We start from the raw sequence: 17835 nt of genomic DNA, 5'->3' as shown, positions 1-17835 counted from the left end.
TTAAGGCAAACTTTGTGAATTTCTTCTTTATTCTAAACCAATCTAGCTAACAAGATCACTCAGGCTCCCTGCTGCTGAAACTCATTTTTGTGGGAAGATGTGCTTATTTTAACCACTCTCTTGAGATACTGTTAAACTAGTTGTTTCCGATGCTTCAGAGATTCAGTATTTTGATCCAGGAAGACCCGTAATACTCCTTTCATGTATCCCATAGTTGCAGTTGCTAAACAATTTGCAGCAGTACTATCACCTCCTGAGCTCATGGGGGATCACTGTATCAACTTTGGCCACAATGCACAAAGTCAGGTTACTTCTGCAGAGGAGAGAGGTTCAAAATAAATAATGGTTGACTAAACCAAGTGTTTGGGGGTTTTTTGTTGGTTTGATTTGGTTCAGTTTGATTGTTTGGTTGATTGGTTAATTGTTGGGGTTTTGTTGGGGGGGGGATTTATTTGTTTACTTGTTTGATTGTTTTACTTTGAGATTACTGGGGGGAGATTTTTTTTGATAAGTTCAGGAAAATTCAAAATTCTGGTTCTCATTCACTGTGTTGTTTGACCAAACTATGTGTTGTTTATTTTTAGTTCTCTTACCAGAGTGATATTAGTTTGAACTGGGATAATGCAGGTTTTAACCTCAGAAATACACACTTATGTCCTTTGCTTTTCATAACATAGTTTGCAAAAGTTTCTGATTCTCTGAGAGAGTTTACATAGATTATACTTTTAAAATGATGAGAAATATGCCTAACTGTATACTGATCACTTTCTTATGAGAAGCTTACTTCACAGATGAGCATGTGCAGACCTTTGAAATCTGGCTCTCCTCCCTGCCATCTTCCCTGGGCTGCTCTAAAAGCAAGCAAAAGAAAAAAAAAAAAAAAAAAAAAAAAAGCAAAAATGACAATAACAATTGCTTCATAAACATTACCAGGAATCTGCTTGTATGTCATAATAATAATTAAAAAAAAAAAAAAAAAGTAAAGAGTTAGGAGAACAGAAAAGAAGAGCACTAATCAGCATGTCCTGTGCTCTTCTTTGTAGTCCCAGCGCCGTGTTACATTTCACCTCCCTGATGGCTCCCAGGAAAGCTGCAGTGATAGTGGTCTGGGAGACCACGAGCCGGTGGGTAGTGGAACCCTGATCTCACACCCTCTCCCTCTGGTTCAGCCGCAGGACGAATTCTATGACCAGGCTTCACCGGACAAGAGGACTGAAGCTGATGGCAACTCTGACCCCAACTCGGGTGAGTCACTGTCAGTGCTCTGCTTATCTGAGTTGCTTTGGTAACTTGATTACTTTCTTTTTAATCTCTTTGATGCAATGGGTGAGATGTTTTTTAAGATGTTTTTAGAATGTTTTTAAGCACGTGCATGAATATTTGGTCGTGGTAGCTCATAACACTTGGTAGGAAATAATGTCTTTTGCCTGAAGTGCCCCATATAATTTGACTGTAGAAACAAAATTATAGCCAGGGTGAAAAAAACAGCTCCAGACAAATTGCACAGTAAGTGAGAACAGCTGGGAAGAAGGAAGTGGTACAAGGTAGCAAAATTTTATTGATGTTTGCTGTGCTGTTGCTATTTAGCACTGGCCTTTGTGTTAGGAAAGTCATTCTAAATAAACCTTTAAAGACTAACCTAGAAGACAGTAACTCAGTGAAGCACTGAAAAATTTCTATAGCAAACACACCTACAATTCCCCCTTCTAACAGCAAGAACCACAGGGTTTCGCTTTTGGTCTGGAATGGCTTGATGTTCTGCTTTTTGGAAATGTTTGATATACATTTTCATACAAATACTAAGAATTTTTAGTTTATCTGGTTTGGGAATTTCTTCCTTTCTTCTTCTTTCCTTCTCTATAATAGATTTACATTATTGAAGTGTTTGTGACAGTCAGTGTTAAAAAATGAAGTGAGGTCTTAACCAATACCATGACTTTTATTTTGGCATTGGAATGTGGAGACTTGGACATAGTGAAAACTGGGAGGGGGCAGTAGCACTGCCCTTAAGCCACTTGTTTTCTGTCTAGAATGTGGAGGGAAAGGTTAAAAGTCTGATCTGTGCTCTTGGAAGGTAATTGAACTTGATTTCTCTTGCATCCCAGGAGTATAGAAATAAGAACTAGTTTCCCCTTCTGGGATTTTTTCCTTTTGTATAGATGACTAAATTGTCGCTAGGCCCATACAAACCAGGAGAGAAGGTGGCCTGCCCTGGGATATAATGCACAATATTAAGGCCCATGTTCTCATTTGGGCAGAGCTGGATTTGAATTATGACATTTAAATCACCATAGATAAGAATGTGAACTGTGGAATATTGACCTTAGAAACATGTATCTCATACTTTTTATGTGAGGACAGAGTGAGTTTGTTAGGTAAGACTTTAAAAAGAAACAAAATGCTTCACTGTCTCAGAGTGGTATTCTGGTTTCCTTTTTATTTTCTTTTTTTTTTTTTTTTTTTTTGTCCTTAATATGACACCTCCATTATATTTTCTTTACCAAAACAGAACTGTTGTTGGAACTATGATGTTAAACCCTAAATCTGTTGAAATACAAAGAACTATAAAAGAATAGCAACTATGAATGGATTGACTCTGGAGCAAGAATGTATGTCTGCTTAAGCAAGTGAGGAGCTTAAGTGGAATTATCCTGTTAATTCTCTGACCACGTATGAGACATGCGAAAGATTTAGCGAGATCAGACAGGAGTTTTAAGGCAGCATTATGTGTTGGCACTGTCACATCGGCTTCACTAACTCTGAATTGCACATCTCTTCAAAATGTGACATCAAAATTCTCCAGGAGAGTTAGGATAAATGTGCTTAGCAAATTTCACAGCAAGTTATTAAAAAGGTGTTTTTAGAAAATTTGTATCAAACATGTTGTGAAAATCTAGTATATTAATCATGATGAGCTATTAATCTCTAATATAGAGACAAATAGAAGATTAGTCAGAGTGAATGTTTTTAAAAGCTATATGAAAAGTCTTAATATGTCTGTGGTTACACCTGTTTAGCCTTGGGGATGCTGAATTCATGGCAAATTTTTGAAAATCTAGCCATCAAGTTGTACTGATGATTAGTGGAGTACTGAAGTATAGGTTTTTAACCTTTTATCAGACTGAATTAGGACAGACATTGAAATAGTGCATTCCATATCTCATCAAATCTCACAAACTCGGAAGGGAATTATATGGTCATTACAGTGACAGAAGTCATCCTAGGCATGAAGGGAGTGATGCCGCTTATTAGAAGGATTTGACTTTTATATCTTATTCAGTTTCAAGTTATTGCCCAGGCATTGTGTCAAAAGCTATTTTGCTACTGGAGACACATGTTTCTGGATGAGATGTGAAATGGAGTTTAAAGCAGTTTATGGTTATTGAAGATTCTGTGGCAATTTTCAGAAGAGAAAAACACTATCTGGTGGCTGGGCAAAATTACTTTGTGGGTATTTACATATGTTCATGGTTAAAATAACTTCTGTAGTATTTCAACACTGTATTCTTTGACACTTCTAAGCTGAATCTCTAGTTTTATTGCTATGAAATGTTAAATAGTTGTTGTATTTAACAGTAGAGGTAATTTCATTTCAGTGGCTGTTTTAGGGATTGCTGTTTATGAAAATACTTGGTGCATGCTGAGGTAAAAGATACAGCTATAAAGTAAGGAAAAAGTCTAAGTAGAGAGTAGTGGTGTTACTATGTACATGTACTATTGCCAGTTTTGGATGATAAATGTTGCAGGACAATATTTTATTTTGTTTTTAAATATTTCAACTGAAGAGAAAGATAACTGCTTGTGGGAATATTTTCTAATTATCTCCAAGAATAAAATCTACACAAAAAATACAGATTTGTCCAGCTGTATTTTTATGAAAGTTAATTCTAAGTCAAGGTTTGTTTCAGCTCATGGGAATATGATGTTAATCTTGATGGTAAAGTCCTTGCCTCATGGTGAGAACAATTTTGGTTAATGGCTTCGATGCTCAGTGAATTGTGTGGTTTATTACTGTACACTGTGAAGTTTTGTGAATAAAAATGCAGTCATTGTTTCTCAATATTAGTTTGTGGCTATTTTAATTATATTTGAAGAGTGACCAAGGTCCATGTCTTCAAAATCTGAAATAGGAAAACAAAATAATAAAATCTAAAAGTCTTTATAAGGTTTTACACAAAGGTATGAAAAACCTTTTTGCTACATTTTCTTGCAATCATTAGGTTCTACAGAGACACAAGAGCTACAGTTGCATGATTTAATGAAAGAAACACATGCAGTGAGAGTACATTCATCTGGCTAATCTTAAAACAGCAGTCTCCCTCACTGGGGGAAACTGAAATGAAGAGAAATGTCAAACACTAGCATTAGCAGCCACACACTGTCACTGTGGTTATGAGGGAAATGCAACAAGATAGAAATATGAAGTACAAAATAAGATTTATAAGAACTTAATAGTGATGTGTACAGTACAATTTTGGTTTGTAGCACTCAACCTTGTCTTCTTTGTATAGTCTTTTATTTTAACTCAAGGGTTTCATTCAGTTGTCTAAGATATCCTTTCATTGTCAGAGGATTATGATGCTAACTTGTCAGTTGTAACTTCCTTGTGTTTTACCTTTGACTCGTTTGCACCCTGATATGCTTTATGAGAATTCTTCCATCAGTGAGCAACAATTCACTGTATTTAAAAACAACATAATGCTACAGAGTGACACCAGCACTGTGGTTTTGTTGTGCATTATTAAATGATAACAGCAAGTACTTCAAATTTACTGCAGGAAGTGTTATTATTCAAGAGTCATAGTTATGATGATTGAATTTTGCATGCAATATTGACTTGTAAGGCAAGCCTTGTGTATGTTACAATATCTTATTGCATTTAAATGCAGTAATTAACAGCCTTAGCCTTGCTTTGCTGACCATGACTTTGTGAGAAGCTTGGACCAAGAAGAAAGGAAAGTAGTATGACATAGCCTGGCTACATTGCCTTTCACTATGATGACAAACAAAATAGAAAGTTTGTAAATATTGTCATTTTGAGAATTTCTAAAATAGACCAACAAAACAAAACCAGGCACATGCGAAACGGTGCTTCTGTATTTTATGGGAAACTCATAGTTTTTAATAATCTGAACTATGCTTTGATGTGTGAAATGCTGACCTTACATGTTTTACAAATGAACACTATCATTTGGAGGGTGTGTTTGACACTTTTTATAAAAACTGAAAGAAGATATTCCAAAGATCAATTACCTGATTAAAGTTCTTTACCTTTTAGTATATCAGACAAGAATTTAGAAAACATAAAATTTCTTTAAGATTAGAAAAAAAAAAAAAAAAGTCATTGTAAAATTGTATTTACTGGTATAAATTTATAGCCTCTCTTATTTTCAAAAGTCCTGATTTTTAGTGGTTTTAAATGTGCATATCAGAAAGTGAAGTTTTAACACAAACATCCTCTTTATCATCCTCTTTATCATCTTCATCATCATATAATGTGTACAGCTGTCTGATGTATCTTAATTTGAATTATTTCTTCAATAATCACTCAAAATAAAACTGTTTTTATTTGCCAGCAGTCTGGTATTCATTGCATAAAAACTACCCCAACCAACAAAAAAACAAACCAACCCACCTTATTAGTGAAGAATTCTTCTTTCATTGTGGTTTTGTAAAAGTTGTCAGGGACTTAAATTTAGATTGGAATTATTAATGTGTCTGAGGGTTTCATGCAGCAGAGCTGTGCGACAGAACTGTATGAAGAAAAAATGTGCCTCCTAGTGTAAAGAAGGGGAAAACTATACTTTCAAGAAAATGCTTGATAAATTGCATTTTGATAGCTGCAAGCTGTGGATGTGATTCATTTTTCTTCAGAGAGATAAAGAGGAATAGCATATATTTAGCGGAGTGCTAGAACTGCTCTGGGGAGAAAGCCTACTATACACTGTAGATGAATCTATGGAATAATTCCAATGGTTTAAAACCAGACAGAAATATAATATCAATGTCTTCTGATATATGTTCATGAAGCTAAGTAAATGCTTGCCTAATTTCTACACCTATTAGTATGTAGTATTAATACATTACATAACACAAAAAGCTCAAAAAAGGGAGCTGTAGAAAAAATTGTAACAAAACCACTGTTTTGAAGGTCACCTTCAAATTAAATAGAATATTCTATTATCTCCTAAGTTATTAATTGAAATTCAAAATAAATTCCATATTTTTGAAAGAATGTTATAATGCTGTCTACAAATAATACTTTTTGTGGATAGCTTTTTTATTTCCAGTACATTTAAAATTGTATGGATGCATGTGGCTGATCAACAACTGAGTTCTCACTTTTTATAAACCTAGTATTATGGTGGTTTGGTCAAGTGATGCCAGGGGTATTAAATTGTACTATGATTCCAGTAATAAGTAGAAAGATCTCCATGGCAGTGGTTTAATTTTGATTAAAGTTCAGAATAATGGCATGACTGCCTTGTATTACATTGGGTCATATGACAGAGTCCCATGTGGAGAAGCTAAACCTTTCATGCAAAGAGCTTTGGTTTTACAGTGTCACTATCATTACACCCAGTGGGTGATGATGTTTTAACCTTGCAGGCATACCCTCTGCTTAATCCTGCCTTTCATTTTGCTGCCTCAAAAATTTCTTGTCATACTTGACAATATTGGAGTCTGTCGCTGAACATCCTAAGGTGTAGAAAGAAATGTTACTCTGTTAATGCGTAGCTCTAGATAAATCACTGTCCGTAGTTAGTCTTGTGTTTTTATAATATGAGACTTCATGTGAACTAAAATAAGAACATTTGCCTTTGAGTCATTTCATCCATTTCATTAAACACAAGTTCATACCTCACACAGAATGTAGCACTGTCACATTTAGCTACAGGCAAGTAGGAGTAAGAAAAACTGGAGTCAAGTTGGTGAATTAGCCTAGTGAAGAGCTATAAAATAGTTTGAAGTCTGGATTCAATCTTAGACCATGAACTTATTTTTTTAAAAAGATAAATAAAATCTGAGAGGCATAAGAGGTATTGCTATCTCTTTAGATCTCCTTGCTGCCTCATTAAAGCAAGGATTTTAAAATTGTCTTGGTTTAGAAAATTCACTATGCTACGTCTGTTCCTGTTCTGCTTTCTTTTCCCCCATACACCAAAGCTAATTGGAGTGTAAATCAGGATGACATCACCACTGAATGGGCAGCGAGAGGGGAACTTGCCCCATGACTTCTGTAACATGAACACCTGATGTGTCTGAACTTTCTAGCTGCTGCTGCCATCCAAGGCAAGAAATTGCAGGTCCTCAGCAGTGGTTTGGAAAGGTTAGGTGGGGGCAAGAAAATTTTAGAAGGGTTAGAGGATTAAAAGAAGGAGAAGGTTGCACACTAGGTGAAAGCTGGTGCCTGTGGGTTCCGTCACTGCTTATACCTAGGAGGGTTTAAAACCACAGATGTTTTTGCCAGTAGTACAGGCTAAAACAAAAGACAGTTAAGGAATTGTTAAGAGTTATTTTTCTCCTATTGGTGTTATCTTCTCACAAGGTTTTTCATCTTATCACAGTAAGCCCAAATGTACTGCAGACATTCATAGATTTTTTAAGTTTTAAAGCATTATCATTATGTAGCTAAACCTCTGTCATACCACAGTGCATAGAATTTCACACAAGATTTCTTAAAACAAACCTGTATTTCAAAATAGTCTAGTGATTTATTTCCCTTGGTGTTTATATTGGGTTTACATGTCAAGGGCTGGGAAGGTTGCAGGGGGTTCTTCTATGAGAAGAGAGCAGCATCTGCCCCCATGTTAGACAGAGACCATTCCTGCTGGCTCCAAAACAGACCCACTGCTGCCCAGAACTGCACAGCAGCTGGGAGAGAGGAATAAGAAAAATATGAGAGAAACAACCCTGCAGACACCAAGGCCATTGAAGAAGTAGGGGGCGAGGGTTCTCCAGGTGCCTCTTCAGCCCACGGGGAGGAAGATGGTGTCCTCTGCAGCCCATGGAGGACTCCACACTAGAACAGGTGGATATGCCCTGAAGGTAGCTGCAGCGCACGGGGGATCCACGCTGGAGCAGTCTATTCCAGAAGGTCTGCACCCCATGCAAAGGACCAATACTGGAGCAGTTAATGAAAGACTCTGTTCTTCAGAAGGGACCCCATGCTGGAGAGGGGAACAGTGTGATGAGGAAGGATTGACACAGACAAAGTGTTATCAAGTGACTGTAACTCCCATTCCCTGTTCCCCTGCATCACTTGGCCGAAGTGTGGGGAAAGAGGAACCAGAAAAGTAGAGAATGAAGGAGTGAAGTTGAGCCTGAGAAGAAGGAAGGAGTCTGGGGAGGTGTGCTGTTTTTGGTTTTATGTTTTGTTTTGTTTTGTTTTCTCACAATACTATGAAGTTTTTAATTTTCTATAAATTAGATCAATCATCCCCAAGTTGACTCAGTTCTGCTGGTGACAGTGAGTGATGAATGATTTCCCTATCCTTATATCATCCCATGAGCTATTGAATCTTATTTCCTCTTCCTGTTTTATTGAGGCAGGGGAGAGATCGAGCAGCTTAGTGGGCACCTGGCAGCTATCCAAGGTTAAACCACAAGACTGTTCAAGTAGATACCATTTTCCCAGTCTGAAAGCATTTACCTTCAGTGTCTAGCTCCTTTTCTGTGAGACTGTACCACCTTTTGTCATCAGGAAGTATTTGACTTCCAGAAGTGTATACATATTTGAGACCCAGGGGACTATTTTGACTAGTACAGCATCCTGCATAACACAGTTCAGAAATCCCAGACAATAATTTGTAAAGAAGTGTCTATCATCTTCTGCTTGTATCTACAGCAAATGTTTCAGAATGATTCTTTCATCTAATGGTCTTCAGGGACAGAGGAAACAATATTCTGATTCTCACTGACTTTGACCAAATTAACTGTTCACCTTTTATTTGATAAACTAGATGTTCAATGTCCATAGATTGGTCATGGTGGTCAGATCATCTTGGACCTCTAATAAATTGGTTAGTTCTCTGTAATATTTTGAATGTTGCAATATTTTGTTCTTGGGTATATTTCTTTTTTCTTTCTTTTTAAAATATTGGTTGCATATGCAGACAGAACAGAAAAGAACAGTGAATAATTCAGTCCTTTCTAACACTTTTAGAAACAACACAGTCGGTGAATTCAAGTTAAAATATAAAACATAAGTTTTCTAAACAAAGGCTTTTAAGGCTTTTTGCCTTTTTTTTTTTTTTTTTTTTTTTTTTACATCAGGTTCTCTGTCATTAATTGATCTGACCAGAATGGGTACTTTTCCATGCCTTGTGAGCATGCCATTTAACAGTACCTTTTATCAGAAGAGCAATGGATTTTACTATTCTTTAGAGACTTTCCATGGGAAGTAAAAGTAAAAAGCACAACTGAATACATATATCTTTAATCATGGTTAAATATACCAAAAGGGCTTTATTAGCATTCTAGGTGCATATGAGAGACAATGCACCTTTTAAAAGTGTGATAGTGTGATTATGGCAGCAATATTTGCTTGAGATTTTTGAGGCTTCTTTTTCTGAAATTCAATGAAAGTTATTACTGCCAACTATGACTCTTTGTTACATTGAAACTAAGATTCATTTTCTGATGTTTCACATTCAGTTTCTAATGGAGTCTTAGCAGTGCAACAGCCATTCACAATGGCAAACACTTGCTTAAAAGAAAGATTATAGTTGTGAGAATAAAGGTATCAAGTTTAGCATAGAATTTTTAATTTCAGCATTCAAGTGGTTGCAAATTTTAAGTGGAATTAGAATTACTGATGTCTCCACTGAAAGGAAGGACTCCGTGAGGAGGAAGGACCCTATTGTACTAGCACAGTGCTCAAACGCTCTTTACGTAGGAAGATATAGACCATGGTAGGTTTCATAGGAATATAATAAAGGAATAAGACCAATGATCTGTCTAGCCCTGTACATTATGCATGCGGTAGAAGAAGCTGTAATATAGAACTTCAGCTCCTAAGGTAGATTGAGTCCAGTGAATTACATAGAGAAGTGCCTATATCCCACCATAGGTTACGAATGAAGGCTGTAGTAAGTAGCCAAGAAGTACATGTATTAGTTCCAGACTTTAATGATGGAACTCAGTTCCATCTTATAGACTCCTGAATTTGGATGCTTACATGTAGTGATCAAAAACCTTATGCTAGGTGTCTAAGCTCGCTTTTTAATTTGTTGAGCACTAGAACTTTTGGCTTATCTTAAAGCAGGTACCTAATACAGGTGGTCTAAATTTCACTCTAGAATCCATTTACTATATTTTTCTTGAGTGAAATAGGAGCTCAAAAAACAAACTCACATATAGATATTTGGGATGAAATTTAGCTCCAGAATGTAGATGTATAGGGCTCAAATAATTTATTAAACATACATGTGTGGTGCTACATGAGGTTACCTACCTGTTGTTAACTGCAATCCCTTCCTTCACATTTGACAGCCCCATGCAAACATCTTAAGTACACGAGGATATTTCTAAATTGACATTGCATGCTAATGGTAAGGCAAAAGAAGTGAGGTTTAGGTTGAGATTCATTCAGAAAGAAGTTAGCAGATTTAGGTGACTACTAATATGCACATGGGTGTTATATATGTAACCTCCCTATGTATCTATAACTCGTTAACTTCTGAGTTAGGTAGTCTGAGCTCCCATTGTAGTCAGTGGAAACCTAGTCAGGATCATGACTGAGTCTAGATACGCACTCAGTTACCAAACGTGTGTGTCCACTTCAATGTGAGTGACAGTTTTCCAGACTGTGTTGCCTGGATTGCCATTGTGTATAGGGGAAGATTATCCACCTAAATTTAGTTAATTCCAGGAAATCCAGCCTGTGGTGTGAAATGAATCCCAGCTGTTCTCGTTGCTAAGGGAATATTCTTATCTTTTGAGAGATTTAAGACTAGGTTACTTGCCTGCACATAACATTTTTCAAAGGAAAAGGGCAATTTTAAATTTTCTGCCTCATTTTTACAGTACTAATAGAATGAGAATATCAATTTGCATACCTTCCTCTTCCTCCTTCTCTTTTCTGGTATAACTGAAATTAAAACATCCTGCCTTTTTAAAGCACAGTCCTACAGAAAGATATCCAATAATGTTTCTGCCCTCTGATCATTTTTCCTTCTTCCAAACAACCACCAAATTATGTCTGGTAAGTAGTATAAGTCCTATACCATTTTAAAAAATAACATATCTCAAAATGAAGATTTTGCATTTTGAACTGTCTCTTTAAGAATGTCCACATGGGACATCCATGGAGTGAAGTGACAGGGCAGTGAGTTCCTTCCTTAAAATAAATAGTGTGAGAAGCTTTTGCTTTCCAAGGAGGAGATCTAGTCCTTTGGTATAAAAAAGTGTGTCATCTTAAGAAATACTCTTATAAATCAGTGTCTTGAGATTTGACCTAGTCTTGTCCAGAGATTAGGTGTTCATTTTGTTTACTGTGCATATTTTATGACTTTTTCTTTTTGCTTTTCTTAGATGTTATATTTGCTTCTTTGTTGTAAATCTAAGGAAAAATCCATGCATATGAAGAGAGGTTTTCTGAACAAGATCTGAATGTTATCTGTTATATAAGTAATGAATATTCTCTTTTCTTCCAAATATTTGCTTTCACAAGGGATGCTTTATGTTTCTGTGCATCAACTTGATCTCTTTGTCTTAAACAAGAGAGGAGAGTGGAAATATGAACTAAGTAGATTATATTTACAGTCTAAAACATGTTTAAGTAAACCTTTTAGAAAAAGGAATACTAGTTGATATTTTTTTTTGGTCTAAAGCTTTATCCCCTTTCATACTAAATCCAGGTAAATTCATGTCAAAACAGGATAAGCAAGGAGAATGAAAATAATAACAGAATGCTTGAGTCTGACTGTCATACACAGTGTGCTACATTTGTTTATTCTTTGGTGAAAGGTGAAGGCATGCCTTCTGGAGAAAGTCATCCAGATGCAGTAGCATCATAAGTGACCAAACTTTGGCAAGGAAACACAAATATGTACAAAATCTTTACCAGAGCCCGAGACTGTATGTTTCCTATCTGCAATGCATTAAATAGATAAATAATGACATGAGTAATACTTCAGCTCTCCAGGAAGTTTAGAATATTTTGCAGTTCTAGCAAAAAGATTTTTTTTCATTAAAAAAAAAAAAAGTTACTCTTTGTTCAGTAGTATCTAGTCATCTTTGGGAAAAAATAGAAAAAAATTACATATACCTCAATCAGTGTGGTTATAGCTATATTAGCAAGTAATACGCAGAATAGTAGGAACAGGTCTGAGTGTGAAGCAGCTGGTGCTATGGACATAACGCTTACTGCATACAGTTCGGTGGCATTTACTCTGGGTTTGTGTGGTTGCACTGGTTACTGGAGAATAATAATTTTAGTATCATTTCATTCAAAGGCAATCCTATTCTTGTGCTCCTAAAGGGCTTCACAATACAAATCCAAGTGTGTAAAGTGGAGATGACTAGGAGATTTGAGTCAAAAGTGCATTCCTGGAAGTAAATACAGAAATACTGTTTAATAACATCTATTTCTTTCTCCATTGGCCAACTCACCTCTCATCTTAAAGAAATTTACACTACTGAACTATTGTCCAAATACTTCATGCTTAAATATTCCCTGCATATTTATGGCAGTTTTAATGTTCTTCACCCTGAAAAACCTACAAAAATGTCATTTTTAAGATAAAATTTGAAATTAAATTCTATGTGCTTTCTTGGTGATATGCACAATTACTCTTTTAGATTAGATCTATTTTGTCTTCAAGTTCTAAAGGAAGTGTTTAAGTTCACTGAGGAAGACTGAATAACTTCTTTCTTTTACTTTATCCTTACTGAACAGTACTGAAATATTTCATTGCATAACTGCATTTATGTAAAATGCCATGGAGATAGCTATTGAAGACATATTTTTATATTAAAGCATCAGTTATAAATGATTCATCCATCAAAAAGAACTGGAAGAAAAATGAAAACCTTCTCAACTTTACAATCATTGCATATTTTTTTAATTCACAAAGCTCCTGGTGTGCATGTTCATGACTTTAGTTTTTTTGGTTTTTGGTTATGTAAAAAATATATATGACTGACTGACACTACAGTGTAATGGAATAATTGCCCAGTTTTGGTGTTTAACTTTTACTGAATATAAACAAACTTTTTTTTTTCTTTTTTTTTTTTTTTTTTTCCTATTAAAGACCAGTGGTTAACTGAATTCAAGGGAAAGCAACTTATTAGTCAAAACACGTACGTTGTTGTAATTCAAAATGTACTGAAGATATGTAAACACATATTTTGATATTGCCAAAGACTTATACTGTAACACAGCAAAGGCATACAAAATAGAATTTATTTTCAGTAGAAAAGCCAATACAATTTGGGTGTTTGGGGATTTTCTTTTTTGTTCTTTTGGTTTGTGTTTTTTAAAAAGTATATTTGTTTTGTAAAAATGTAACAAAAGAGGCTATTTTTAATTAGTGGTGTTATTGCCAGCCCCTTGAAACTCAGCCACTTACTAGCTGTTGTGAGTGTGAATGTGATCTGGCAAGCAGAGCATAGTCATTAACTAATGGGTTACAGCTACACATTTTCAAGGAAAAAGTGTATGTGGTTAGTAGTACTGTAGTGTTACTAGCAATTTAAAAGTCATTTGTAGGTTAGCTTATGAAATTACAAGTGTAATCAAAAATTTCCCTGCACTGCTGCCTTTTTCAGCTGATATAACTGCAGATTCCTTGGACCATTCAAAAGAGGAACCAAATGACTCAGAAATAATCATCCACACCATAGTGGATTAGTTGCTTAGATGATGGTTTCACAGTTTCTATTTTTCTTTTCATAAGAAATGAAAGGAATAGTGTGAGGCAATTGCTTTGTGCCATTACTTCAGGACTATTTTTTTTTCTTAATACTATAAATACATGTCCTTTATCATTGCTTTATTATGAATGGAAATTGTATATTTTCAGTTGTAAACAGACAGATAATAATATAAGCCTCTATTGGCATTAGTAACTACTCTGTTTGTAGGCATATTAATGACACTTTGTACAGAAAAGTGAAAATATCCAACATATGTTATAGATGAATATAGGTCACTATGCCAGCTGTAACAGAAAAATATATGCATATTCCTACATACTGACATGCACAGATGTAACACATTCAGCTAGGGTACAGAGGAGTTCAGATAATCTAGAATTTAACTAATGATACTGACCTTTGGTTACCTAACTTCCTTACAGCATTTAAAGAGACAGCAGGACTGATCTTGAAGATGGACATGGTTAAAAATAACCTCATGCATCATTGGTTATGTTCTATCAATACTCTGTGCAGTTTAATCAGACTGTTAGGGTCATATTTTCAGGATATTCTAGCTAGGAACCTGTGCTAACAAGCTCTATTTCTGAACATATCGACTGCTGTGTTAGACATAGGGTGCCTGTCCAGTTCATCTCTGAGATATCTAACAAAAACCAGTCTCTTTAACCATAATTATGCATTATGCACATTTAAGCCTATGATGTGAGTCATGCCTCCCAATGGATCAAAATACTTTGCTCTAAAAAATAATGTGTTAATTGTCATTTTCTATCCTGAAAGTCAGCAATTTTGAGCTACTGTCTGTGTAAATAGTAGAAGAGGAGGTCATGTCAAAAGCGAAAAATAGAATGAAGAAGACTTTAGAGATACTTGTGAGTTTATCCATGTTATTTTGCAAATAATGACAAGATTGTTATGAAAGAGTTATACTTTTTGAAAGAAGTTTGGTTAAGCAAAAAACAATGAAGAATCCTAGAATGGCCAAACAGTAGGTCGCTTTGGATGCTTTATTCACTTTTTGGCTTAACGGTGATCAGCTGGTTCTACAAGAACATACTCGAATAAATAAATAAATAAATAAAATCCTTTTAAAAGTTAAAGAAACATATAAGAAATAACAATTTGATAACAGTTTTAATCCTCATTCACATCAGGAATATATTTTAGTACAAAAGAGACTCAGAGGCCACAGTCTTTCATTTTTGGAGGAACATTTTCTATGACATTTTGCCTCTATCTCTCTCTTGCTTTCTTGTGAAACTAAAGGTATATGCTACTCTTCTGTCTAATTTAGTTTAGCTGCTGTGGGCCTTCACACACTAAAAGAATAAATCCTGGTAGCACTCTGTGTTGATGTCTGTCTATATCTTCTGTCTTTCATTTAGAAATTAATATGTTTTAGTTGGTGACAAGATATAGTGTATTTTCAAATAGAGCAGATCCAGAAGTGACTGTTGATATTGCCTACCATGTTGCACAAGTGGAGGCAAAGAAAAGCAGAGAGATTAGACTGGTGTTACTGGAGACAAAGAGAAAGGAATGGCTTGGAAGTTGTCAGGTACACTGCCAGCTGGATAGATTATGCACAATAGCATAGGCGCAGTATGTGAAAAATGGAGTGTCGGGAAGCTGAAATTGGTATAGGTAATTCTTCCATGTACATTAAAACATTTTAGAACAGCTCCGTGCTGCCCAAGAGTCAGAAAGCTGTTTTATTTATGGCTCAAAAATGTCCATGAATCATTCTGTCAACTGAACAAACTTGAAGAGAAGAATGCTGGTCCTCAGAAGATTGTGAAATTCTAAATCAAACTGGAAAACAACCCAAATTGAGAAAGAGAGTGTTTAGCTGGGAAAAAAGATGAATGTCACATTGCTTAATTCAGCCTCCTTCCTTTTTGGTCTTGTCAAATGCTTGCCTATCACAAAATGCCAGCCTACTCAATGTTGTATTCTGCTACAAGGTATATAGCATCTCATAAATCTGACAGTTCACTGACAATAGTATTGTACTTTTCTACCTTGGTAGAAATAATAATTAGATAATTTAAATTATTTTACTGGATGAAAACACTCAAATCTCTTTTCCAATGGAACAAATAAGTGACTATAAACTTGGGCTTAGTGTCTGTCTAAGTCATTAACAGTGGTTTTGTTTTGATGGAGTTTATTCAGCAGCTTTGATCATATCAATCAGCCATTCACAATGAAAAAAGGTGGATTGGTGCAGCTAATTGTATGTTTCTGGATGATACTTCAGTAAAGTCCTAGTTTAAAATAGCTGAGAGATGACCAGTTAAAAAAAAATAATAATAATAATTGAAAATAATCTGGAGTTTCTTTCTGTAGTTGAGGATCAGCTCTGCTGATAATTTGACTTCTGAAAGTTTGTCAGACTAGGCCAATGGTCTGTTTATTAAGGGGCCAAACTGCAAACAACTTGAAAATAGTGCTTCCTAATGTAAAAATTTTGTTGAGCTTAATCACAAAATCTGGACATTTTTAAAGGAGATAAAAGCAATTATTTTTATTGTTGGGGTGTTATTTGTTTCCTTGTTCAAGATGTTGCCTTTTCAGGCAAGATATTTGAGGAAAGTTGTCCTTGTCATTATAAGCACATTTTGTTTGATGATCAGGAATAAAAAGTTAATTAGCATAGAGATCTAAATTTCCAGCCGTGTGTGCACAGACGTACATGGATTTTCCTTCTTATCCAACAAATGTGGTTTTAGGAAACACCAGAATGATCAGCTAATTATGAAGCACTTTGGGTATTTCTAGATCTGATTTGCATAGTACATTCTTTGATACACTGTACTAATCAAATCATTTCTATTCAGCCATATGAAGAGTAATAAAGAACGAGTACCTTATCTATTTCCATCTCCTGTTTTCTCAAATCTTTTCATGTGTTTTACAAAACTTTACCACTTAATGCCTTTTTAACTTTTCCCAAATAACATGCTTTATTCAAAAAGGTGAAGAAGACCTACGAGTTTTATCTTCATTAGCATGTTTAGAGAGAGATTACAGAGGAGGGCAATAAAGCTGGTGAGGGGCCTGGAGCACAAGTCTGATGAGAAGCAAAGTGCACTGGGGCTGTTCAGCCTGGAGAAAAGGAGGCTGAGGAGAGACCTTATAGCTGTCTACAACTACCTGACAGGAAGTTGTAGCATAGAGGGCATTGGTCTTTTCTGCCAAGCAGCAAGCGATAGGACAAGAGGAAATGGTCTCAAGTTGCATGAGGGGAGGTTTAGATTGGATATTAGGAAAAAATTCTTCATGGAAAGGGTTGTCAGGCGTTGAAACAGGCTGCCCAGGGAAGTGGTGGCATCACCATCCCTGGAGGTGTTTAAAAGGTGTTTAGTCGAGGTTCTTAGATACATGGTTTAGTGCTAGAGTTAGGTTATGTTTGCACTCAAGAGAGTCTCTTCCAACCAAAATGATTCTTTGATTTTATGTCATGTGGTAAACAAATTTGGCATGCAAGAATTTTTCTGTGTTAAGATCAACTCACTCATTAGACTAACGTGTTCTGCACTGCAAATACTCATTTCAACCTATTCAGTATATTATCTAATATCTGTGGGCACTGATTAGCAGTCTCCATTCATTATCACTGAACTTGCTATATAAATCATGGCCTTAAATAGTTTGTGTGATTGTTCCCTGAACTTTTTTTAACCTTTCTGGCTCAAATGTTTCAACTAGATTTTAAAAAGATAAATATTACATTTTTCACGTTGAATCTTGACTGTAAATCAGAACAAAAATTCTCTAGAACTACACAGAAAGGGTCTCTGTCTCATTACTCATCCTGGCTCTATGCTATGAAACAAGTGTCTATATTTATGTTTTGCTAAATATTCATATATTTTTCATTTTCATTCACTCAATACGTTTAAAAAAAAAAAAAAAATCGGATGTGCTTTCCAGGGTTATACAGAGATG

At 35.4% G+C, this 17835-nt stretch overlaps 1 protein-coding gene across 7 annotated transcripts in view; it reads left to right on the top strand.

Annotated features, from left to right (window-relative positions):
* PCDH9 (protocadherin 9) overlaps positions 1 to 17835 on the top strand; it is a 676092-nt gene that overhangs the window by 433714 nt on the left and 224543 nt on the right. For 2 of the 7 annotated variants that reach the window (XM_065055292.1, XM_065055285.1), the window contains 2 exons: positions 1170 to 1245; positions 2510 to 9248. In XM_065055292.1, the coding sequence (XP_064911364.1) occupies positions 1170 to 1245; positions 2510 to 2529 (96 nt within the window). In that variant the 3' untranslated portion in view covers positions 2530 to 9248. Of the gene's footprint in view, positions 1 to 1043; positions 1246 to 2509; positions 9249 to 17835 lie in introns of those variants that run through there. The other 5 variants (XM_065055272.1, XM_065055271.1, XM_021286757.2 and 2 more) reach the window with 3 other exon arrangements.

Source organism: Columba livia, chromosome 1 (assembly GCF_036013475.1).
Source record: "Columba livia isolate bColLiv1 breed racing homer chromosome 1, bColLiv1.pat.W.v2, whole genome shotgun sequence".
Taxonomy (NCBI): Eukaryota; Metazoa; Chordata; class Aves; order Columbiformes; family Columbidae; genus Columba; species Columba livia.
The sequence above is the reverse complement of the archived record's forward strand: the minus strand, read 5'-3'. Positions and strand labels throughout refer to the sequence as shown.